Here is a 25,165-nt window from a genome sequence, read left to right as displayed (position 1 = left end):
CATCCATTGTTAGTTTTATAATATTTTGGATAAGAAGAAACATCTGAATAGGTACGTGAAGTGAAAATTACCATCTCGCATATTTATGAATAATTTTCAACCAAAAAAAAAGGCCTTTTTTTTTTTTTTTTTTTTGTTAGCCTTCTGCACCAATCAAAAGAAGTTACTTGTCCGTATTTCCTACATCGGAGAAACGGACATATTGCAATATGAGAATGCAAAAAAATCTTAATGAATTGATCTGTTGGTCATAAAAACGATCAAATTCCCCCCCCCTCAAAAAAAGATATTAAAAAAAAAAAAAAACGGGAAAAACAGTCGTAAAGCTGTTAAGCCATTTTTTTTAAGGTAGATAATTCTTCTCCCCCGTCCCCAAACGTATTGGAAAACATTCACGATGGTCATCATACCTGTAGAGTGGTCGTGTGATATAGTATAAAAGCATAAGGGAGTGGGGGGGGGGGAATTAAAGCGGATCAATTTATTTCCCTATAGCAACTTTTATTTTGTGGGAATATTAAAAATAATTTCAACACTGGGAAATGTTAGAAATCAACCTCCACTTACATTTAAACTTTTAGCAGGGCAAAAATAAATAAAAATTAATATATCTACCCTATAGATATAAAATGATAAGCCTTTTTATGAAACGTTTTTTATCAAGTTATTTGAAACGTTTTGAAACTCAGGGGCTACCCTGAGTGTCGAGTCTTCAAAATTCGAGTCATCGGAATTCAAGGAGAACCGGCCTACCAGTGAGGAACTCGGGGGTTGGGCGCCCTAGGCGCCAGGGGAGGGGGGTCCCCTAGTGTGTGTGTGTGTGTATATATATATATATATATATATATATATATATATTTTTTTTTTTTTTTTTTTTCAAAAATGCATCTATAGTAAAAATCGGAATACGGAAGTCTTCCTTTCGGTTAGGATTCGAATACTGTCGAGTACATTCCTGACATCATTCCTGAAGCTGGGTTTCAACTTAATTTGTGTTGATAGGATCGAAAAAAGTTTCTCCACGAAATGTGGGTTTTCGCGTCCCGTGAAAGGTACCAACTGGATTGAGAGTAAAATTAACAAGCATCATGTACCGATTTTTTTTTTTTTTAATATTTTTTGGCTTTAACTTCTGGGCATTCATTTTAAAACAACGCAGACACATTATTAAATGCAGTAGTTAGCGATAAAAGATTTAAAAAATAATATTTCGAAGAAAAAAAAAAAAAAAAAGTATGAACATCTCGACTTAAGTTACTATACTTAATATTTCTTCCTTGGGAAGAAATAAGAATATTTCTACCATGTTGATCATGTAAAGTACATTTTATAAATTTGTTCTTTAAATGCATTTGTATGAATATTTATGAAGGCAGTGGCGTAGCTAGAGCTTTTGCCGCCCCTCTCAATACACACCAAAAATACTACAAAAAGTCAAAACGACGTATAGGGAAATAAATTAAAACACTATGTTTATTTTTGAAGTGAAACTTTAATTTCAACATTCTAAAATGTTATTTTAGAATGTTGAAATTTTATTTAGAAAAAATTCAATCAATTTTATCTAGAAAAAATCCTCTCACAACTAGCAACAATTACAGCAATTGTGAAGAAAATTCGCAGTAGTATTACATTAGTTGGAAATGAGTTCTCGAGACTGTATTTTAGAATTAACTGCAAAAGTTCAAAGTACCACACGGGGCGGACCACCCCCCTCCGCCTCTGTATGAAGGAAATGTCCGTTTTCTTTGATGTAAAGATTAAGAATGACTTAGCGGTTGGGCAGCTCTTTTGCAAATGACCTTGGGTTGTATTCGGACAAGGAGATTTTTCCAGAAATTTGATTACAATCTGGAGAGATTGTGATCAAATTTACAATACCATTGTAAATACTGAAAAATGTACAATACTATTGGGTAGGAATGAACAAGAGTCTCTTAGATATTGACCAATGATATAACCGCTCATTTTCCATCAATGAAAGTGTAATTGTGGTCTTGAGAAGGATCTGTCAAAGATCAATGCTAGAATATCGTCTTGTTTGATCTGGTCGTGTTTAAGAATACTTAAAGACGACCAGATTTAACCAATTTTTTAGAATTCCTCTTCGGTTTGTTATTTCGTATACTTTTCTTTAATATATCGGATTTATTCACTGAAATGACGTTAAGTATTTATAATAATAGAAAGTCTGAGAAGTCTTCGTATACTGAATACCCTAGGTAATCTCTGAATTGCTGCTCTTTCCCTTAATCTGTGAGAGCGTGGAGAGTGAGAGATCGAGATCACATGTGCGTGAGTTTTGTCTTTCTTAATAAGACTTAAATCACACTCTTCGTTGAGTACCGTGAATATTCAACCTTCCAAACTAAATAATTTAAACGGCTGCTGACTTATGTAATTAACTTTGGAAAACATTTTTTTTTTTTTAGCATGGAAGACAAATCACAATTCCTCTTTCTCAAGATACCGCTGGCTTCTACGTATCATTTCGTTATGTAACGTGTGTGCGTGTGTGTTCTTGATGGCTGTTCATTAGTTGGATTACTTGCACAGTACCTCAACCGATGAAACTTCGTGACATACAAAGGATAGATAACGAAAGAAATTGGCTCTGAAAGAAGCAGTGCACAAGACTAAGAAACTATGCTATAAAACACCGGAAGTCGCTATCTCATTCGGCTGGACAACAAAATAGTGATAAACTAGCACTGAGTTCCCTTCTAACTTCCTCCTCCTCATCCGAAAGGCATTCAAAACCGTTTCTATTTAACCCTATCAATTGTCCATTGATGTGTTATTAGGTTAAAAGGAGAACACGATAATTGCCCTCGTGATTGTAAACATAAGAAAAGCAGAGAATACATAATACTTTGTTTATTTGGAATTTCGTGAGCTTAAAATACAGACCCAGAAATATGTTGATTGAATTGGATGTACATACAAAGATGATGAAAAAGACTAATCTCTAAGTTGCCAAAAGATGAAAACATGACATGTTTGTAATAATGACTTAAATTTTCGTAATTTCCTCTTTTTTAAACGGTTATAAAATTCAAACAATTTGGTTCTAGATAATTTTTCTCCCAGCTATGTTTTTTTTTTTTTTTGTATATAAAATAAAAAATAGCATATTGGTTAAAGTAATATTCGATTGACAACAATACTAATCAAGGGAATGATAAGAGTGATAGCCTGATGCAAGTGCACAAGGTAATTTTCCTTGTCTTTTTACTCAGATGGATTCAGACTTTGTATGTTTGGCGTTTTCCTCCCAATAGTAACCTTACCAGGAAGTAATTTATTTCCCACATGCTCCATTGCATACAATGCATATATTATATGTAGCTTCCAAGTACTGATTAACATTTTTATTTATATTTTTGCATCTATATTCATACTTACATTTATATTTCACATCTATATGTACGTATTCTTCACACAATATCAGTAATTTATGTTGCATAACAACGACTGGAAGTTGCTCTTATTGGCAAAATTAAATAATTCTGGGTAATACTTTTGGATAAGTCTCTGTTTTGACACTGGCCACTCGTCTCCAGAAGTGATGATGCGTTGCATTAAGGGCATCCGGATGGAGTCCAATAGCTGACAGTCATAAAGTAAGTGATCGACAGTCTGTTGAAGGTATGGACAACAAATACATGATGGCGATTCCAGGATATGGAATCTGTGTAGGTAGTGTCTTAATTTTCTATGTTCAATTAGTAGCGTCGTGGTTAAACCTGGATGGTGTGTATTTTCAGCCGGAGTCTGCTTCTGATACTTGGCAAGAATTCTTTTGTTGTTCATCCTTAGATGCTTTCTATAAGTTTAGGCTTATTTCTTCTGCAAGTGTTTTTATTGCAGATTTTGAGTGCTTTTGGTAACTTGTTTCTAACCGTTCGTTTATAGCTGCTTCTTTAGCCAGCTGATCCGCTCTCTCGTTTCCTGCTACCTCACTATGCGCCTTCGCCTAGCAGAACTTGATTTCCCATCCCGATAGAGTGAGATTCCAAACCAGATTTCTTGTCTGTTCTGTGAACGCTCTCAGATTGTTCTGGTTTTGTATGCCATCCATAGTGCTTCTATTATCACTGTAAATTGTTGCTGTCTTTTGATGAAAAGTGTTGAGTTCTAATTTCCGGAGATATATGCAAGTGAATGACCTAGAGCAAGTTGTTCTGCTTGGTAATTGGAACAGAGTGATGCAGTCGTCACTTTCAGAGCTGTCCTTCTCCTTGATATATGTTCTCCTTGCTGGGTGAGGCCACCTACTGTAGTGAAGAGAACGTTCGTAGCAATTTGGATCAATGTTGGCATTTCCGTTATATCTTCCGGAAGTGACTTCATGTATAAGAGAGAATTCTTGTATTTTCTTGTATTTATTAGTATGGCTATAAGGCGTTGAACTCTGTTCAGCTTTTGTCGGTTTTTCTTAGATTTTAGTGCATTTTTCCAAGCAGGTGCAGCATAAGATATCAGTGGTAGTATAGCTCCGGTATATATTGTTTTCAGCGCTCGTTGGCCTAATCCCCACTTAATCCTTGCCGACTTATCTAGAAGGTTTATTATTTGTAAGGTTTTTTTTTTTCTCTCTCTCTCTCTCCAGCAACATATGAGATGTGCTTGTCGAAGGAGTAAATTTTTCATCTATTGTTACTCCTAGGTATTTTAGCTGACTGGGTACCTCGAGAACTTCTCCGTTTAGGAAGACCGTTACAGGTTGTTTTGATTTTTTACGTGAGATGTGGGGCACACTTTAGGCTTGGTGCTATTGAAGGTAACTTTCTTCTCACGCGCCCACTCTGCAATTTGAAAGCCTTCGCTGGTTTCATTACTTCTAATTTTTAACTGTGCGTGTGTGTGTGTTTTGCTGTTGAAAAGGGAGAAGGAACGATTAACCAATAAGCAATTTAACGTTTCTTATTTTGGTATATTATATATTATTCTTTGTTTTTAACTCGTTATGGTACAACTGCATTATGCTTCTAGAGACACTAAGAGCAGCTGAAGTAATAAATATTTTAATTATGCCGAAGTTCCGTTGGTCATATTAGCATCATCTGGGTTGAGTAATATCACTGGATATCAAAAAACCTAGCATGTAAGTTACTTGAATCCCAAATTTTAAATCTTTGGGGGATACCGTAGATTACAATTGAGGTACTAAATCTTACTGTTGTTGTTGAGGATTTTGGGCTGAAATCACAAGAACTATTTGACATAAATGTATTATGGGTTTCTTTTTTGTCTACTTTTAACCAAGGACAAACTAAAAAAAAAAGTGGCTTATGTAAAAAATAAATAAAAATATGCTTAAGATTTTGGAAATTGTTGAAATTCAAAGGGGAAAATTTTCTAAAACAATCCTTCGGGGGAATTTACTTATATAAACGTCAGTGTTCAGTAATTATTCCAATAAATACATAATTATTATATGTAGAAATTATTCAGTAATAAATAATTCCTACAGACCACAAAGCTGTAATAGACAGCATAAAATATGTATGTTCCTAAATATATTCAATTAGCTAACGTAAATAATTACAAATAGTTATTTTGATTGCGTTAGCTAAGAAATTATCACCAGATGTGTACCGAATTTCTGAAAACCTCAGAATTCTATAACCCTTCTTACTATGAGGGGAATGCAACTATTAATTGCCCTACATATCAAGAAGGAAAAAAAAATCAGCATTTCAAGAGTAATAAAATATAAGTAAAATAAACATAGGCAATTATTAGGGAACTTACGTAGCTGTCGGTATAGACAAGCTCTTTAGTTGGAAAGACCTCGGTCTATCAGGACTTTCAATTCAAAAGTGAGTTAGCCAGTGTCATACGGTGGTGGCGGGTTTTCTCCTTCAAAAATAGGCAAACCGACCCTGTGAACACCCATATCTACAGTACTCACCTTTAGATGCAGCAGAGGAATGGCAAACTGGCTGCATTAAACTGTCTAAAACCCCTAATTGAGGAATCAATCTGTCTAAGAACGGATAAGAACTGGTTGGATGGAAAAATAATTAGTAAATAATCTAAGACTCTTCAAAGGACAAGACAATAACATTAGTAAATAATATTTTGCATTAAGAAGTGATCGCAAAGGTATAGGAAGTTTGTAGTGATCTGCCCGATTCACTTTAAGTTTATTTAAATAGGAAATGCAATAAATGATTGCGACGGATGCAGAGAAGGCACTAGTTGCTTGTAGATTATCATTTTATTTATTTTATTTATTTATTTATTTTTTGTTCCGTGGATGAGACTGGGATTAGATTCGATTATCTAGAAACTCTGTTCTAGAAACCAAACACAGAACTATTTTTCAAGTCACTTCAAGTTGGACGATGGTAAAAGAATTTCGTCGTCCAGTATTAGAAGCTTGAACGATGAAATTGCTGAAGGGCAGAAAATATTATATTAGTAACATGAAAAGAATATTGCTAGGAGATCTGACGAGACCATCAAGCAAAAAAAAAAAAATAAATAAAATATGGAATACGTGCAGCGATTGTTAGTTGGAGAGAGTGGTAATAAGTGCTCTTGGGAAAAGGAAATGAGAAAAGATCTCGGACAGAGAGAAAAACACACCTCTTCTCCAAAAAAATCTGCATTTATCATGTGACTGTCATTCTTACGTCTCATGAATAAGCCTTTCAAGCAAAAAACAAAGCAGGGATCTGTTCTCTCTCTTTCCCCGCTCATGAAAGGGATCGAGAAAGCCTAGAGCATTCAGTTTTTCTCCATCACTTTCATCTTTGTGTTCTTTGCGGATACGAAAGGAAGTGTACTAACTGTGTGCCTGGCTAACTCATAATAACTTCAGCAAACACATCTTTCTTTATCAACACCGATGGAATAGTAACGGTAAGACGCTAAGGATTATACAGCTGATAAACCCGGACTTCGAGGGATGTTTTTCATTGTCGTTTTAGAAATAAGAGAAAGAAACAGTTAAATCAGGTAAGGCTGCTGAAATGTAAAAAGATAAGTTGCTTATATTACAGGAAGCGAGAAAAGATGGATCAAGATTATCCGATATAAGTATGAAAACCGACACGGGATTTTTTATTTTTATTTTTTTATTTTTAATGTGCGTCATTGGAATGGTTAAACTTTTGTTTGATGTTTGCAGTTTATTATAAATTAACTATATATAGTGCAACGAAACTTCACCATGATCTTCAAGCATCAGTTATTTTAATATCGTACTACTCAGAAGACCCGATATCCGTGATATTCCATGTGTTTGCCTTTTATTAGTGCTTTTGATAGAATTTCACTGCACAGACGGTACCGTTTTGACTTTAAAGATTTTTAATGTACGACTCAAATTGCTAGTTTATGTCCCATATAAATTTTCAATTTAAGTTACTACAGGTATTTCAAACTTGGTTCTAAGAAGAATCAGAAAAAGTAAAATAATGCTATTTCTTCATGGGAGCCGGGCAGGGCTGTACTTATGCACAAGCGCACGAGGCTCTAGCTCGGGGGGAGGGCGAAAAATTAGGATCAATTTAAGGGCCCACCAAACAATAAGATGGTGTCCCGGCGCACTCTAGCGCCTGGGTCACCCCCCCCCCCCCGCCTCGGGAAAAGTGTAAGTACGGTTCTGGAACCCGGAAATAACGCGGTAAGAGAAAGCACTGGTAAAGAGAAACACTTCGGGGAAGTATGCTTTAAACCAGGGATGGGGAACCCCTCGCCCGCGAGTCTATTTCAATTCCCCCCTCTGCTGGTGTACTCGTATGTTCATGTAAATAAAATTTTATAATAGTTTAAATTTATTATAATTAAATTTATTTAAATTTAAATAATTAAATATACAAAATCAAAAATAACTATATTACATAAAATATGATCGTCATACGTCTGGCAACCATCAAATCGAGACCAGTTCTTTCGTAAAAAGAAATCAGGAGCATTTCTCGCGGGCAAAGTCGCACGCAGAAGTTTTTAAATTAGCAATTTTCGCCTTGATACTAAAAAGGTTCCCCACCCCTGCTTTAAACTGTTCAATACGAGGCAACTCGTAGTGAAAAACAAACAAAACAAACTGTTTGCATATTTGGAAAGAAATGAACAGCTAAGACATGCTAAAGGTTTTATTTCCAAAAAAAAAAAGTAATTAGAAGTCAGAATGTAGAGTTGATATTTAATGGGATTTCAAATCCCATAAGTAAGAACTCAGCATTGGTATCTGAAGGTGAGAGGTCAAACGCTATAAGCGAGAATTCGTTGAAAACATATCCAACATTCTACAAAAACAAATCGTTTTGGAAGGAATGTGATTAGGAAAAACTGATTTTAGATTTCAGCTTTAAAGATACAGAAGGAAAAAAAAAAAGAAATAAAAAATCTCTCTCTCTCTCTCTCCACAATTTACAAACAAAAATTACTGTTGGTGGTGTCGATGGGTGTTAGTAGTTGTGTGTAGTAGGAGAGACGGTTAGATATGTGTAGTGGAGTGGAGTGACCTTCCGCGATGGATTCCTTGGAAGTGTCACGTAATAATAATAAAATACAGAACCCGGACAAAATTCAAAGAAAAACTATAATCTTGCATGTCAGAAATAAAGAAGTATATTGTCTTGTTTTAAATATTAATAAACCGACGTTCTCATTTAAGGATTAACCATTTGAATTAAAAACAATACAATATTAATAATCTCAAGAAAAAAAACGTATCGTAACAATATAGAGAACTGAGGCCAGACTCACTTGATGTACACTGATGCAATGAAAAAGTACTTATGCAATGATGCCTCTGTTATGACAGATTTTCTTTTCGTGAATGACAACCGAGTCTAATATGTTGTCTGGTAACTTTATGGACAGACTGAAGTGAAAAGATGACAGAGTGATCTGTAGGAGGAATTCGAAAGATAAAGATGTTAGGAAGCTTCTATTTAAAAGCTAACTGCATATTGTCATGTGGCGGAGAAGGGGGTTCTGTTCTTTTTGTTTAGCTTTTACTCTTATATGTTAGTTTTCGTAACTTGTGTCATGGATTTTTTGGACTATAATTCCGACTTTAGAGACAATGCTAACTGTGAGGCGACTGTTTTTCTGCTTCACGTTTAAAAACGCAGACTCAGTACCAAAGTAAATATTGGGATAATTCTTTGTCCACATTCTGGTGCTCCAATTAGCCACTCTCTGCAGTTTGTCAGATGCCAAGATGACATCTATTCCGATAGGGTAAAATTATGTGGATGTTTATTATAAAATGTGACACACACTTCTTATCGTAAGATGAAGCATCAAAATGAGACCATAATTCTCCTCGATGCTGATAACATTACTTTTGTTTGCAATTTAAAAAAAAAAAAAAGTTCTTTTTATTCAAAAAGAATATGGATTATTCCTACATTAGATTAAAACAGAATGACTGTATTGTGTATTTTAAAACACAATACAGTTCTGTTAACCAATTAAAGAAAACTGTTTTAGTTGACGTGAACAGGAATAAAAGAATAGCGGAATTAAAAACTACCAGACAGAGGAGTGTTGGGAATTGTTAGGAAGAACCAGTGCCTTCGTAGTTCAACAGATGGTTAACCCAACTGTTGAACTACGAAAACTCTGGAAACTATGCCCTCACTATCTGACAATTTGATTCACAAAAGGTCTGGAGTTACGGGACTATGCTCAGTGTATAATGTATATTAATTGCGAGTATGAAAAACTCGTTTTTCCGAGAATAAAAAGTCTTTCCATCTCCACATGAGACTAACTAACTCACCATCAGCTGAAAAATTTTATAAAGGTTCGTTGCGTCCTAGACAGGATTCGAACCCGGGTATTTTTGACCAAAGGACATTCATCGTTTTTACCATCTGACTGTGGAAGGCTCAGCAGGATACAAGCCAATCGCACAATACTGCAGGTAAGCTAAGGGATAGATGATCAAAATTCTGCTCATGAGACCAAACATTAAAATTTTTCGAGCTATTTCAGAACTCGAATAAGCATTCTAATGGACAACTCACGGTGAAGTCATCTACTACCTACAGGATGCACATCGTTAACTGCAATACAATGTACATTGTCTTCTCATATTTATTCATTAATAAGATTTAAATGAACCAGATCTATAACTCAAATTTTCTGTTTGCCTAGAAGCAGGAATTTATAACCTTAATCCTCAAACAAATATAAATTAAACACAACAAACTGAGTTTTAAATATCAATTAGCACTATTCGGAGTTTTATAAATTTTAACCACTCCATCCGTATGAACGACATTCAAATCTACCCATCGAACTAATTTTCGAACGTTGTGTATAAGTTAAGATTATCGCACTGGAGATACTTTGCACTGAAAAAAGTTCCAAATTTAACATATATTTAAAAATAATATAAATGATAAATTGATTTAATCTTACAGTTAACAGATTATTTGAAATATAGGATGTGACAGTTTTTACGCATTAGTCTTTTGTATATTTTAAAACAACCTTAGATCCATGTATTAAATTTAATGAGTTTTTAGACAAATAAAATACTTAATTTGGTAAAAAAATAATAACGAAAGAAATGAGGACCAATCAAAAGGTGTCCAAGGAAGATGTTTGATATATATCAAATTTAAACACGAACTATTACAACCTGTGCCACAATTCGTGCGGTTGTGCAAGCGAAATTAAGCTGACGTGTATTGATAATATTCTTGAATAGCTAAAGATTGTAACCGCCGGTGGAATATTTCGTGAGGAAAACATTTCCAGATAATAGAGTGCAACCGAAGGAGAAGCAGGTTCGGTGGATTAGCAGTTGAAATGTAAAAATAATAATTCGCCACAGCTGCTCGTGTTATAACAGGCTTAGTGGAAAGTGACGGAATGATAATCCACTGGATCAGCATCCATGAAATTAGCCTAGAAAAGATCGAAAGCAAACAAACAAATCGTCTGTGAAAGAGGGACCATCCATTAGCCGAAATGCCCTCTTCGGAACAGCATATATATGTAGAAAGTTTTTTTTACCTTGGGTGTACTATACATTAAAGATACCAAGAAATTTTCTTAATAAATTTCTTATTATCGTATAGTACACTCAAGGTAAAAAAACTTTCTACATCTTTCTCTCATCGGGAGATTTTTATTTAACAAAGTCAAAGCACCTTGTGGCAACTCGTATAGGTAAATATAAGTTATGCATTACTTCAATCTTGATATCACCACCTCTGGGTCTGGCTCCCTCTGATGTGCTTTAGCGCAGAAGTGGTTGCTTTCAAAGACAGGTGCCGCCACTGAGATTATGGATCTGCTTGGTGGTGTGAGCCTGTCACTGAGTGGAGTCACCGCAGAGTTGGACAGTCTGGTCACTCGTAGGGAGTGGTCTGGGGAACCGCCTAATTTTTAGAGAGGTCTTTACTTAAACAGCACCTCAATAAAGGTCGAAACTGGTCTAGGTAGTAACCTTTCCCATAATACACAGCATTATACATGTCCGTAAGGATATGTGTGCTCTGTATTATGGGATACTTGGCAACTACTCAGAGTACGTGGTAAAGGTGGCAAGTGATCAGAGCTTATGCCACCTTTACCACGAGTTGCCTCAGACCTAAAAATACTTCAGGCGCAAACTTAGCTTACTTGGGAAAAAAGGATTAAACCCAAGTTTATAAAATTTTTTGGTATCTTTAACACACACACACACACACACACACACGAGAGAGAGAGAGAGAGAGAGAGAGAGAGAGAGAGAATTAATTAATAAAGTATTATTTAATTAATATTAATAAATAATTAATAACGTATATAAAATTTACGGAGATTTTTGGTGAAGCATCTCAAATGTGAGAACAGTATTCTAAGGTCGGACAGAATATAAGAAGAGATTTCTGAAGATTTAATAACCGAACAGGTGAAAACTAATACCGAGTCGAGGACACAGTTTTTTTTTTTTTTTTTTTTTTTTTTCCTACGACTGAGAAAGACATGAATGTGATTCGTTACACCAGAAAAAAGTACAAAGTAAAGGATAGCTCAAGAAAAAAGTCCTGATCTTGTCTGACGGTCTAGAAAGGTAAGGAAGATGAATTTTGTTTCTCTCTTTCTTCTACGAGAAAGTAAACAGGACTGTGTTTTAAGGGACGAGAACTAGTTTAAAAACCAAAACCTCAACAGTGAGTAGGATTAATTTTGAATGGAACAGCAAGAATAATTTCTGTAATTCGATCACATCAAGTATTTGAATCATGAGAGTTGAAAATAGTAATGTGACAATGCAAAGAAGTCCCAAAGGCCATCCACCTGGTGGCGTTGTAATGACAACGAACAAGGGCGTCGAAAGCTGATGAACGACAAATGTTCCATAGGAAAGGCGCATCTTTGTACGTACTGTAGATGGTTATTATGGGAGTGACCGAGAAGAGGTTACATCTATGATATATATATAATAGGGGAACTGTTTTTTTTTTTGTTTTTTTTTAAGGACAAATAAACGAAAAAGAAAAAGGTTTTAAAAAAAGGCATTTGACAGAGCGGAGATGACTGTGTAATATTCTAGTTAGCAGAGGGATGATTTGTATTACCTTGCTGTAAATACAGTGGCGTAGCTAGGGGGGGGGGGATGCGGAGGGGACGGTCCGCCCCGGGAGGCACTTTGAACCTTTGCAGTTAATTCTAAAATACATTCTCGAGAACTCAGTTCCAAATATTGTAATACCACTGCAAATTTTTCCTCACAATTGCTGTAAGTGTTGCTAGTTGTGAGAGGAGGTTTTCTAAATAAAACTGATTAAGAATTACCTACATTACTACGAAATAGACTTCTCCAATGTCATCGACGATTTTGCTAACAGAAAAGCAAGAAAAATAACATTTCAGAATATTGAAATTAAAATTTTAATTCAAAAATAAACGTAGTGTTTTAATTTATTTCCCTATACGTCGTTTTGAATTTTTGTAGTATTTTTGATGTGCATTGAGAGGGGGGGGGGTGAGAGTAGTTGTGGCGAAGCTACAGCTTTTGCCGCCCGGCAAAAGCTGTAGCTACGCCACTGTGTGAATACCTCAACATTTTTCAAACTTAAGTCAGCGGAACTGGAAAAAAGACTCCAAATGGAACTGTGTACGTATTAAAGTCAAAGAAGGCGACTTCACTGTTTGAATAGTTACACTCAATGCACAAAATCAAACATCAGAAATAAGGGTGATTTTCAGAATTTGAAAAACGATAGAGATAGTAGATAATTATTGCAACATGGGAAAAGAAGACTAAGCCCGACAAGGTCAGAAACAGAAGATATTAGATTTGACATTTTCTGGCACGGAATATCACATTATCCAAATACACAAATGCCCTTATAGTAGACGGTTTGAGGTTTGAATTTCAGCCAAACACAAGAGGTCAGGTCTGGGTGTCAGTAAGTGTGTATACATTTATATTTGCCTTCGAAAATGCACATAAAAGTTTTTTTTTTTTTTTTTCAGTCAGATAAAGAGTTAACAGGAGAGTAGGCAAACGAGTAGGAGGAAATAGGCTTATTGCAACATAAAAGATGCTTTTTTGTGTGCTGCAATGTGAAGAAACTCGAAGTCTGTGAGAAGGGTTTTTGTCATCCAGAGCGGCATGTCTATCGGCTGCCTTGAAAGCACTCAAAGCTTTTATGTATCCCCATCAAGTTAAGTGTTGTCACTACAAGGCTACTACACTGATCGTCTGTAGTGCTTGCTGTCAAGAGTTCATGGAAAAAAAAGTAATCTAAGTAGATGAAGAGTGATTTCATTTATATGGTACATCCTAGATTTGTCGAACAGGGCTAATAAAAAAATCCTGTACATTTACATTAGCACTATACTTGCTGAATGTTGGAATTTAATGTACATTTTTAATGTGGCGACGCGGTTCGACAAAGAATTTTTTCGTAAAACATAATTTCAACAAGACGATATGACTTTGAACATATTTTCTTGGTCTAGAAGGTTACCGTGTATTTGAAATATATTCCAGAAATACAATTTTATTAATACAGACCAGTTTACAATAAAACTTATATTAAAACCTACCAGTTTCGCCAGTGAAACTAGTAGGTTTCATAGGTTTCATTGGCAGCGATGAAAATATTTCATCGCTGCCAATGAAATATATTCCATTGGCAGCGATTTCAGGGCAGTATGGTCACCAAAAATCAGTTCAATTTGCAAGCTGATGTTAATCTTCGCCGTTGAATCCATTACATCTGAGACTAATTCTCATACCGTACTGCTAATATTTTATTTTATTTTTCGCTTTTTTTGTAATATTTTAAATAACATTTTATTTTATTTTTCTCTAGTAATTTTGAAGTTTTTCACTCCAGTTTGCTTTTGATTTGAGTTTCCCTTCCCCCCCCCCTCTCTCTCTCTCACACACACACACACACAGTACATTGGTTGTACTGAAGGAGTGGCAGAAATTTCAAGTGGCATTTGTTTGACGTCACTTCTGAGACTATCGATCTTGAAGTGATGCTTGCACGACTATTGACTACTCTGCGTGTTCAGCGAGTGTTTTTTCAGGTATCTTGGACATCTTGAGATATTTCTAATTCAGTTTTGTGTATCATGATTTCCGATTTATTTCAAGTCATAGACATGGGTTCAATCGGTTAGCATGCAACTATAGTGGCAGATTCGATTGCTGTTTTGTTTACATTTGGGGGCGCTTTCTTAGATATGGAATTATCTTAAAGATATTTTTTTATTGGTGCACAAGTGCAACCAGTCTTTCAGCGTAGAAAATACGATTGCTAAGAGCTCATCTCAGACCTTATGACAACGAATAACGATATCCAATATTTGTGTTGTCTTGAGTGGAATAATGTTCTACTGTTCTCGTGGATTTAGCTATGTAGGGAAACATTTAAATACAGTATATCAAACATCGAAACCACACATTTTGTCTTCGGTGCAATGTAAAGCAATCCAGATGATTCATATCTTAGAACGCAAGTTCTAATCCAAATCTGGAAGGTTTAACTATAAATAAAATAAATCTTCTTAACTTTTTCGTTGAGAAGTTGACCTTGAGAGCTCACAGTAGGTATACAAGAGGCTTACGCTTTTACAAGAACTTGCATCCTAGCGTTGCCATAATCTTCGCGACCCTGAACATAACAGCTGGCAGTAGGAAGTGACATTTCGCGCATGCGCTTACACACTGTGAATTTTTCGGAACTATTCCTATTAGCTAAATCCAATCGATGTAATCTGGTTGCCTTAGTAATTATCTGCTCGCGCTATTGCCTAAAGAGAAATGTACAAATATAGCCAACAAATGGGAATAATATATAAACTTATAGGAGGGAGGGAAGCATCTAGTGATTGATCGAGTGTAAGATTTTTGGAGATTAGATTGGTAGCGAGTGTCGGATCAAGAACGGACTACGCGATTAACATTGGATTACATCATATACAGTGAAAATATCATAGTGGTTCAAAAACGGACCTCCATGACCAAGGACTAAAGTGGAATGAAAGAACCTACCAAGGTAAGGTTTAGTAACTTTATTTATTTCAAGCGATATACAAATAGCAACAAAACCGCAACGGAAAAACCATACACGCACCAAAATGGAAAGCTTCGAAGATTTACTACAACACCTAAACAGAGATCAAGCACTAGAGTTATTTAAGTTAATCCTTAAAAAATTCGACACCGAGTGGCCAGGTTTTCTAAACTTGTACGCACACACAGATGAACCAGAAGACATCGAAGATGACGAGAGAGAAACAAACAACACGACCTCCAGCCCACCCGAGAACTTAAAACAGACAAACGTCACAGAAGAACACACAGGGAAAAGACGCAGAACCACGGACGACCACATGGAAGACGCCGCACCCTCACAAACAGCCCCGGAAAAGAAGGAAAAGGTCCCCCCTGTAATTCTCCGGGAAAAAGAAAAATGGACCACAGTAGCACAAAACCTTAGAGATCACAATATTGATTACTCCTGGGCCAGAAACACAGACGAAGGGGTTAAAATACAGCCAACAACAGTAACAGACTACAGAGGTATAACAAAAATAATGGACAACAACAAACTACAATATCACACTTTTGCACTAAGCAGCGAAAAAAATCTTAAAGTTGTACTCAGAGGAGTCACAGAAGGCATCACCTCTGAGGAGATTGCAGCAGACCTCACCCAACACGGACTAACACCTATCAAGGTCAGCAGAATGACCCGATCAGACAAGCGACCAATGCCACTAGTCCTAGTGGAAGTCCCCAACACACAGAAACACATCTATGAAATAACCGCCGTCTGCGGTCTAAGAATAACCCCAGAACCACTAAGAAATAGAGCATCAGCAGGGCAATGTCATCGCTGCCAAAAGTTTGGCCATGCACAAAAACTCTGCAAAGCTGAGTACAGATGCCTCAAATGTGGCGAAAAACACCCAACTATTACCTGTTCCAAACCAAGAACCACGCCAGCCACATGTGCCAACTGCGGTGGCCCCCATCCTGCCAACTATAAAGGATGCATTCATCATCCGAAAAACCGTGGGGCAACAAGACCCCCCCAATCACCTGCTCTGATTAGCACCCAAAGATCGCAGATTGAGACTGATCAAAGAAAACTAAACCAAACAAGTCAGGAAAGACCACAATTCCCCACCAAAACCTACGCAGAAGCAGCTCGCCCCAAGAATGCAGCACATACCACTCAGAAAACCTCCAACATAGCAGCAATTCTGACCTCCTCATTAGCCACTATGCTGCAAGAATTTAGCCAAACAAACCCATCGTCATCCTCAACGAAGAGATTCCTTCAAGGAACCCACTCCATACTAGCAGCTCTCAATGAACACAACTAAAATACAACCAAACTCACTCCTGATAACTGCCTGGAATGCCAATGGCCTCACCAACAAAACACTTGAGTTACAAGAGTTCGCACTCAGAAGAAACCCCGATATTATGCTGATTAGCGAGACTCACCTGAGACCTGCTAACAACCCCAAAATAAGGGGGTACACCATGTACAGAACAGACAGACTAGGTGCCAGAGGGGGAGGCACAGCCATCTACATCAAGCCCTACCTCAACCACAATACCATACCCAACCCACCAACCACCAACCTGGAGATTACCGGAGTAGAAGTACACACGAGAAATGCAGGAAGCATCAAGATATATGCAGCCTACAACCCACCAAGCAAACACCTATTAATATCAGATCTAGATTCCATCCTAGGCTCCACAGACCCCATTCTTATGGCAGGAGATTTGAATGCGAAGCACACTGCCTGGTACAGCTCCACAGTTAATACAAGTGGCCACACTCTACACAACTACACAGCAGCCAACTCAGCCACAGTTGTGGGACCTGTCGAGCCTACCCATCACAGCCCAATTGGCAGATCAGACGTGCTAGACATCATTATTTTAAAGAATATCAAATATCAGTACCAGCTGGAAACAGTAAATGAATTGTCATCAGATCATAATCCCCTAGTACTCAAACTAGGTACACTAGATCAATTCTCCCCACTACACTCATTCTTAGCATGGGACAAACTGTCCCATGTCCTACCAGAGCACATCGGCCCAGTACCTATCATACATAAAAAAGAAGAGATAGACACTGCAGTAAAAAGCTTAACAGACCAAATCAAGAAAGCAATTGCTTCAGTCACCAGAACTACACTCATCCATTCAACCAGCAGAATCCCAGAGGAGATTACCAACTTAATCAAGTCCAAAAATAAAGCCAGGAAGAGGTACCATAACACTAGAGCCCCACAAGACAAAACTATCCTAAATAACCTAAACAGAAAAGTAAGAGATGCACTACAAAATCATAGAAACCAGGAATGGGAAAAGAAGTTAACATCCCTAAACCAAGCTGATCATACTTTATGGAAATTTTTGAAGATCCTCCGTAGAAAAAATCAACCCTTACCCCCCATGCAGACCAAGCACGGAATAACACACATGGATAGAGACAAAGCTGATGCACTGGCTGACAGTCTGGAGGAGCAGTGCAGACCTGCATATGACAACCTGAATATTAGTCATATATATAATATTCATATGCAGGTCAGGCATACTTTAAAGCAAACAGAGAACTGCCCAGACCACATCACTCCTACCACCCCAACAGAAATATATAACATCATCAAGCATTTAAATTCAAAAAAAGCCCCAGGACCAGATGGAATCACCAATAAAATCATAAAAATTCTTCCCAGAAAGGCCATAATCCATATAGTCAACATAACAAATGCAATAATCAGACTACAACATTTTCCCATAGCCTGGAAAATTGCTGATATAACACCGATAAAAAAGCCTGGAAATGACCCACATCTTCCCCAAAGTTACAGGCCCATTAGTCTAATATCCAGCCTTGGCAAAATAGCAGAGAGAGTTATCCTTACCAGACTACAAGACGCCACAGAGAAACTTAAAATCATCCCTAATGAACAATTTGGTTTCCGGAAGGAGCACAGTACCACTCAACAAATACACCGCCTGGTAGAACACATCACAGTCGGCTTTAATTGGAACCAGCACACTGCAGCCGTTTTCTTGGATCTAGCAAAGGCATTTGACAAAGTATGGCACCAGGGCCTACTCTACAAGCTTATAAAAGCCAACATACCCATAAACATCATCAGACTGATCAAATCCTATCTCTCAGACAGATACATGCAAATAAAAATCAATGGAATTGTATCATCCAGAAGAAAAATTCTGGCAGGCGTACCCCAAGGCTCTCTTCTGGCCCCCCTACTCTTCTCAATCTATGTAGCCGATATCCCACAAAACCCAAGAACAACCATCACTGCCTTATATGCCGATGATACGGCAATATTGTCCAGATCTCTCAGTCCCAAGCTGGCAACCAAAAGACTACAGGATAGCATCTCCACTCTTGCAAAGTGGTTCTCAGATTGGAGGATTCAGGTCAATCCACACAAAAGCTCGGCGATGCTTTTCACCAGAAGAAAAGTACTCATCAGTGATGACATCCAACTCTATGGGAAAAAGATTCCATGGCAAGCAGAAACCACATATCTGGGAGTTAGATTGGACAAAAGACTTAGATTCAACAGTCACATTAAACACATCTGCAGCAAGACAGCCAGAGCCATAGCACAGCTATACCCCATGATCAACCGCCGAAGTAAACTTCACACACAAAATAAACTACTAATATACAAGATGGTATTACGCCCGGTAATCACGTATGCCTCCCCAGCGTGGAGCCACACCTCACAGTCTAATATCCTAAAACTCCAGAGAATACAAAATAAATGCCTTCGGATGATCTTGGACGCACCGTGGTACGTCAGAAACGCACAGATCCATCGGGAGACCAAAATACCATACATAGCCCCCCTACTACACGACCTAGCAGAGAAGTATTTCACCAGAGCAATCACTCATCCTAACCCACTGATCAGTCAAGCTTCAGAATACGATGAGACAGTCTACAATAAGCACAAAAGACCGAAAACAATTCTACTCCCAGCTGATATCAACTAACTACACTGCCCACAAAGGGAGAGCATAAAGCTCAAAACTACCCCATTCACCTGTACACCAACCCAGACAAAGGGGAATATAAAAGCATATTTGCTTCGCCCATCCAGTCAGTAGCGTTGAGCGTTTGAGCGAATATATAAACTTCAACTGATATGAAATGGTGGATAAAATTTTCAAACTTTCAACCCAAATTAAACGCTGCGATTATATTTCAGAAATGATCTCACACCAGAATTCAATTGTTTTTATTTAAAAAGAAGAAATTGCAGATACTTTTCCCCACCTTTCCTCACACGACAGAAACAGGATGTAGTCATAAGGCAGTGTAATTATCAGCTTTACCGCTAAAAAACTCCTATTTTAAAAAGGCCACTTTCAGAATAAGCAGTTTGAGATTTTTATTATGTATTTTTAATATTCTGTTGTAACTAAACTCGAAAAGCTCCATTATATAAAATAATTTTCTGGCAAACCACGAAAAAATCAAGTGAGTGAACAAATTCTATAGAAAAAGCATTTTAGTATAGGAAACACAGTTGCCGTGGAAACCGTGCACATGCACAAGAATTCTTTGATATTTCCTTTGACATTCCTTACTCCCGGAATGAAGCAAAGAAGGTGAAATTCGGTGAATTCACTTTACGAAAGAAGGCGTTATGTTGTAAGATGTTGGGAGTTTCAAAAAAATTTCGTATTATGTTATCCCTTTTGTCATTTTGATATCCCTTAGCGAAGAGTAAATTGACAGCAAAGAGATTAAAAGTGTCTTCAAATTTCTTGAAGTCTTCCGGTGAATTAAACTAAGACTGTTCATAATGGGTAGATTATGAACGGTCTTATTTATTAGAAGGGAAATTATGCAAATTTGATTTGGAAAAGAAATACACCATCATATAAATGAACATAGAGGAGGATACATAAAGTAAAATATAAACTCGTGAGCTTTTTTTTTTTTTTTTTTTAAGAGGAGGATACATAAAGAAGAATATAAACTCGTGAGCTTTTTTTTTTCTTTAATTAAAAGATGTTTGCGACACGATCAAGTAACGAGACTGATTCTATTAAGTCTCCGGACAACACCGGATCGAGTGGCGGTTGAGATAGATTTTTATAAACTGAATTCTGTCTAAAAGTAAAGATAGACATAAAAAACGGTACAGCTTTCACTCTGGTAGTGTTTCTAGTAGAAATACAATACAAAATGCCTTGTAAAGAAAGTTTTTTTTTTTTTCATGAGAAAAAAAAAAAGAAAACAGAATCCAAAATTACTCAAATCCTAAACCAAGTTTATGGAGTTAACGAAATGTGCAGAAATTTTGTTTTAGGATAAGTTAAGCGGTGCCGAAAGCAGAGATGATGGTTAATAGTAGCAATTGTCCGACAATGTCACATTGTAATGAAAATGTTGAAAAACATGTTCATAAGAAACAATGGGTTTAAGTGGGAGGAGGAGGAGCAGCTGAATAAAATTCATTCTCATCTCATTTTCCTTTTACCCTCTTTTTACCTTGTGGTGTCGATGGTTTATTAATCATCGGACCTCAAACCGTTCACAGAATAAGGTGGTCAGCCCTATGCCTCGATGTATTCTATGTCCTGCAATGTCGAGTTCTCAAGGCCGGTTTGCCTGCTTTGCGGGATGAAAAACCCCAGGATAAACCGGGGGAAGAACTCTACTGTCCACGCCCAAGATAGGCTAACTTGGCTATGGCTGAGGAAGATCCTTCAGTTCCTTACGTCACCGACGGGAATCGAACCTAGGACACTCCTTCCCCAGGCATATGGTTGCAAAGCGCACAGTCAACCGCGCGGACATAAGATTCATTTCTACTGGAAATTTTGGTGTGAAAGTGTGCGCAAAGATGGCTTCCAAAAATGTTTCTAAATCAGAGGAATTGCAGATAAAAATGAATAAATGCCGGCTTGGTTGGACTAGTGGGTAGTGTATGCACTCTCCAACCAGCAGGCAACTGGTTCAAATCCCGCCGTGGCCATGGATGTTTGTGATTGTCTTTAGGTGGGCGATGAACTTCATCACTGGGTGTGAGACCACACTACTTATTGGAAGCCTGAAGTGGTTTGAAAAAAAAAAAAAATTCCATGTTTAGCGCTGGCGGCCGGTGCAATTTTAAGTGGGGGGTGTTGCCTATACAAATTAAAAAAAAAATTTTTTTTTCCCTAATCAGTAACCAATTTATTAATAAATAAATCTGTAGATTTATTTACTGATTAGAAAAAAATATTATTTTTTTATTTTGTATGGGCAGCACCCCCACTTAAAATTTCACCGGCCGCCACTGATGTTCAGTCTCTGGAGCAAAGTTTTCGAATGATGTTAAATACAAAAGATATAGATTTAAAAAATAAATAAAAACAGGGGGGAAATCCTTAGTCCCCTCGCGGTACTAGCGTGCCAACATTTCGTAGGTGGGAGTCGCATAAAAAATAAAATAAAAAAGTCACTGTCCTACAATCTGCTATATTCACTAGATTCTGCATCTTTTTTTTTTTTTTTTAAGCGATAAGTCAATACTTATACAGTGTTAGACTTAATTAAAATTCCAGAAGCTGTTTATCCAGCTTACGGATGTTTTAATGAATTCAAGTTGGAAGTGTGCCTCAATAGCTTAGCTCAGTGGATTTCGAAGACTGCCCTTTGGATGGAAGAACTTTCATTTGAATCTCGTCTACGAGGAGAAAAACCCTTAAAGGTTTTTCGTCTAAAGGTGAACTAACCGGTTTCATATTCCGGAAGCGAAAGTTTTTTTTTCTTCCTTTAACATACAAATCTTAATTTAAGAAGAAAGAAAGAAAGAAAGAAAAAAAAAAGATTTCAGGTTCGATACTTATCGCGAGACCATCGTATTATGTCTATCAGTTGCTAGTGCTGTTCACCGCTGTTTTGACGCGGTTTCTCTCTCGCAAAACACACACGTCGACCTTACTTGTCTCGTCATAACTCAGTTTCTCAGACTTATCTGAACATTTTTAGCCGAATTTAAGCAAGCTCCAGTTGAAAAGCCCTTAAGTTCCTCTCTTTCAATCACTCATTTCCTCTCCTTGACGATATCGAACTTAGATCTTTTCAATCGAAGGGCATCTATCCCTTTGAATTAAAGTTGGTTTAAGTAAGCTTGCCCATTAAAAAGATTGAGAAACTAATATTAATTAAGTCACTCGAATGGAGCGTTCGCTTTTATCTTGTGTACGTGGTGAAATCACGATTTAACAAGAGCCATCATTCTACATGCAAATACCATGTTCGTGAGTCTTATCTTTGTTGTACGTGCAGGTGCATAATTTTAATTCACGCTAGGGGGATCAATCCAACTTATGAAAAGGCATGCATGCAAAGAAACAAAGGGGAACACGTGAATTCGAATAAGACCAACAGATCTAAATTATTGAGAGTTGAGTTTTTAAATTAGAGTGCATTAATCGGAATATTTTACATTTCATTCTTGGACAAATTAGATAAAGTTCCCTCTAAGCCAGGGAAGTAAATGCGCACGTTATGGTGTCTTCTGAGCAGCAATCGGACAGACTTGGATCAGGGCAGCGATTTTCGAAAAACGTGCATAATATACTTTACATTTATAAGCTCCCAAAATTATTTAACAAAATTATGACGTTACATATTTTCGATCATCTGAAAATGTACGTAAACATATCAATCTTTGTACTGTGCGCTTCGGCATCTTGGTGCGATGGCTGCCGCACGGCTGCGCATGCGTGCAGTTTATAGCGAACATTCCCCACCCTCCAATACTTTTGAATATTTTAAGATTAAGAAATGAAAATTACACTGCCATGATCTTAACGTTTCCCCCCGCTTTTAGAGCTACCCACAAAGCCTATCATAATAAAATCTTTCTATCAATGAGCGTGAGTTAGCCGATCTCATACGGAGGTAGCAGGGTTCTTCTTCCGGAAACCGGTAAAGGGAACACACGCAATTTACAAACAAAAAAATATTATGGGTGGCTGTAGTGGACGTTCTTGTAGTAGATGGCGTTCTTTGTAGGGGCTGTTGGAGATATTCAGTGTTGTGGATTAAGTAGTGGAGATGGTCAGTTGTGTATAGTGGAATTGGCTTCGCTTCTTATAAATTTTTATATTATCTAAAACTAATATTTTGCAAATCAGTAAACTGGAACTTTCAGATGCATATCATCCCTACATACTCGTAGGCACCTATTAATGCCTCTGCGCCTACCTTATAATAATAATAATAATAATAATAATAATAATAAGTAGTAGTAGTAGTATTAGTAGTACTTACAGGTCCTTAAAGTCAAAGACCAGTCAAGTATCTTTGGTTTTCGTACCCGCACTAGTCTTTTGCTAAATATATATGTTTGTGCGTGTGTCTGCGCAGCTTTGCCGACAAATTAGTGGACCCAAATCACGAAAGGTCTTCCTTGCTGAACGAATTGTATGAGTTTATGGTTAATAAGATCTGATAGTCAGGATCATAAGTAAAATATGTTGAGACACACACACACACACACACACACACACACACACACACACACACACACACACACACACACACACACACACACACACACACACACAAAAAGCGAAATTAAGAAATCAAAGTGTAACATTACCAAAACACAGCTTTGTAACAATCGCATGCTATTAACATGCTAATTATGACTGGACTAGAATTGCGTTAAAACCAAGACCATAAAGGGAGTATGCCTATTAATGCATGTGCTCTCCGGAGTTTGTTTGTAGCAGTTATATAAACCAGTCTCATATCTGTCGTGTGAGTTTTGTTTCCTAAAGAAAAAAAATCTTCCACCATTGTCCGACGTAGACCAACTGAAACAAACGAATTTAGTATTTAATGAGGATAAAATGGACTCTGTTTCGAATCAGCTCAATACTTGTTTTATAGGAAAAAGCTAGTGTACATAATACACTAGCTTTTTCCTATTTTTTCCTATTATTTTGTTTAATGGAGGCCTGAAGTTGTAAAGCTACTGTATGTTTAATATTATCTTCCGAACGGAGTTAGATTCATGTCGTTATTGAAGAGAAGCTTAAGATATAACAGGATATTGTTATCCTATTGTCAACATTTCTTCTGTGGTAAGTTTTGCGCAAAAAGAGTAGTTCTTGAAACTCGTACAGTTAAAATGTTCGTGTAGCACAATTGAAAACTGACATATTTTACATTGTATTTTATACACGGATATCCCCTCCCCTTTTTTAAAAAAAATTCATGTTCCAGCTATTGGATTTCGGTCTGAAAATGGTTCAACGACTAAGGCTATGAGGGCAATGTATTTATGTCTTCAGACATAATAAGTACGTTAAGTATTTGTGTCTGAGATATTCCTTCATGTCTTTGAGACATGAAAAACCCGAGTTTTCGGGAGCCATTCAACTGACAGTGAGCTAGCCGATACGGCTAACTCGCTCTCGGTTGAATGGCTATTATAAATGTTTTTCGCATTCTAGACGGAATTCGAACCCAAGTTTTTCCAGCTAAAGTTTCTAACTACATACATTGAAAAAATTGGAACATTTTTCATGGAAACTACAGTCATAAGAAATATTAAATTTCATAACTGATTCACTTCAAATGGCTTAAATGTATTTTCATGATTGAAGTATTTCCTTATCCATAAACCAATTTTAAAAAATAAACGA

The 25,165-nt window shown here is 37.0% G+C and overlaps 2 protein-coding genes across 4 annotated transcripts in view; one reads left to right on the top strand and one right to left on the bottom strand.

Moving 5' to 3' along the window:
* Window positions 1–25,165, bottom strand: part of LOC150101035 (uncharacterized) — a 63,468-nt gene that overhangs the window by 13,190 nt on the left and 25,113 nt on the right. The window lies entirely within an intron of this gene.
* Window positions 14,432–25,165, top strand: part of RnrS (ribonucleoside-diphosphate reductase subunit M2) — a 98,008-nt gene continuing 87,274 nt past the window's right edge. Inside the window, exon 1 of one of the 2 annotated variants that reach the window (XM_090401314.1) lies at window positions 14,432–14,517. In XM_090401314.1, the coding sequence (XP_090257440.1) occupies window positions 14,467–14,517 (51 nt within the window). In that variant the 5' untranslated portion in view covers window positions 14,432–14,466. Of the gene's footprint in view, window positions 14,518–15,299; window positions 15,489–25,165 lie in introns of those variants that run through there. The other variant, XM_090401316.1, reaches the window with a different exon arrangement.

The sequence above is a fragment of the Typopeltis vanoorti genome, chromosome 12 (assembly GCF_054136105.1).
Source record: "Typopeltis vanoorti isolate ZY-2024b chromosome 12, IOZ_Tvanoo_1.0, whole genome shotgun sequence".
Classification (NCBI taxonomy): Eukaryota; Metazoa; Arthropoda; class Arachnida; order Uropygi; family Thelyphonidae; genus Typopeltis; species Typopeltis vanoorti.
Note: the sequence above shows the minus strand (reverse complement) of the source record. Positions and strands in the feature narration are given on the sequence as shown.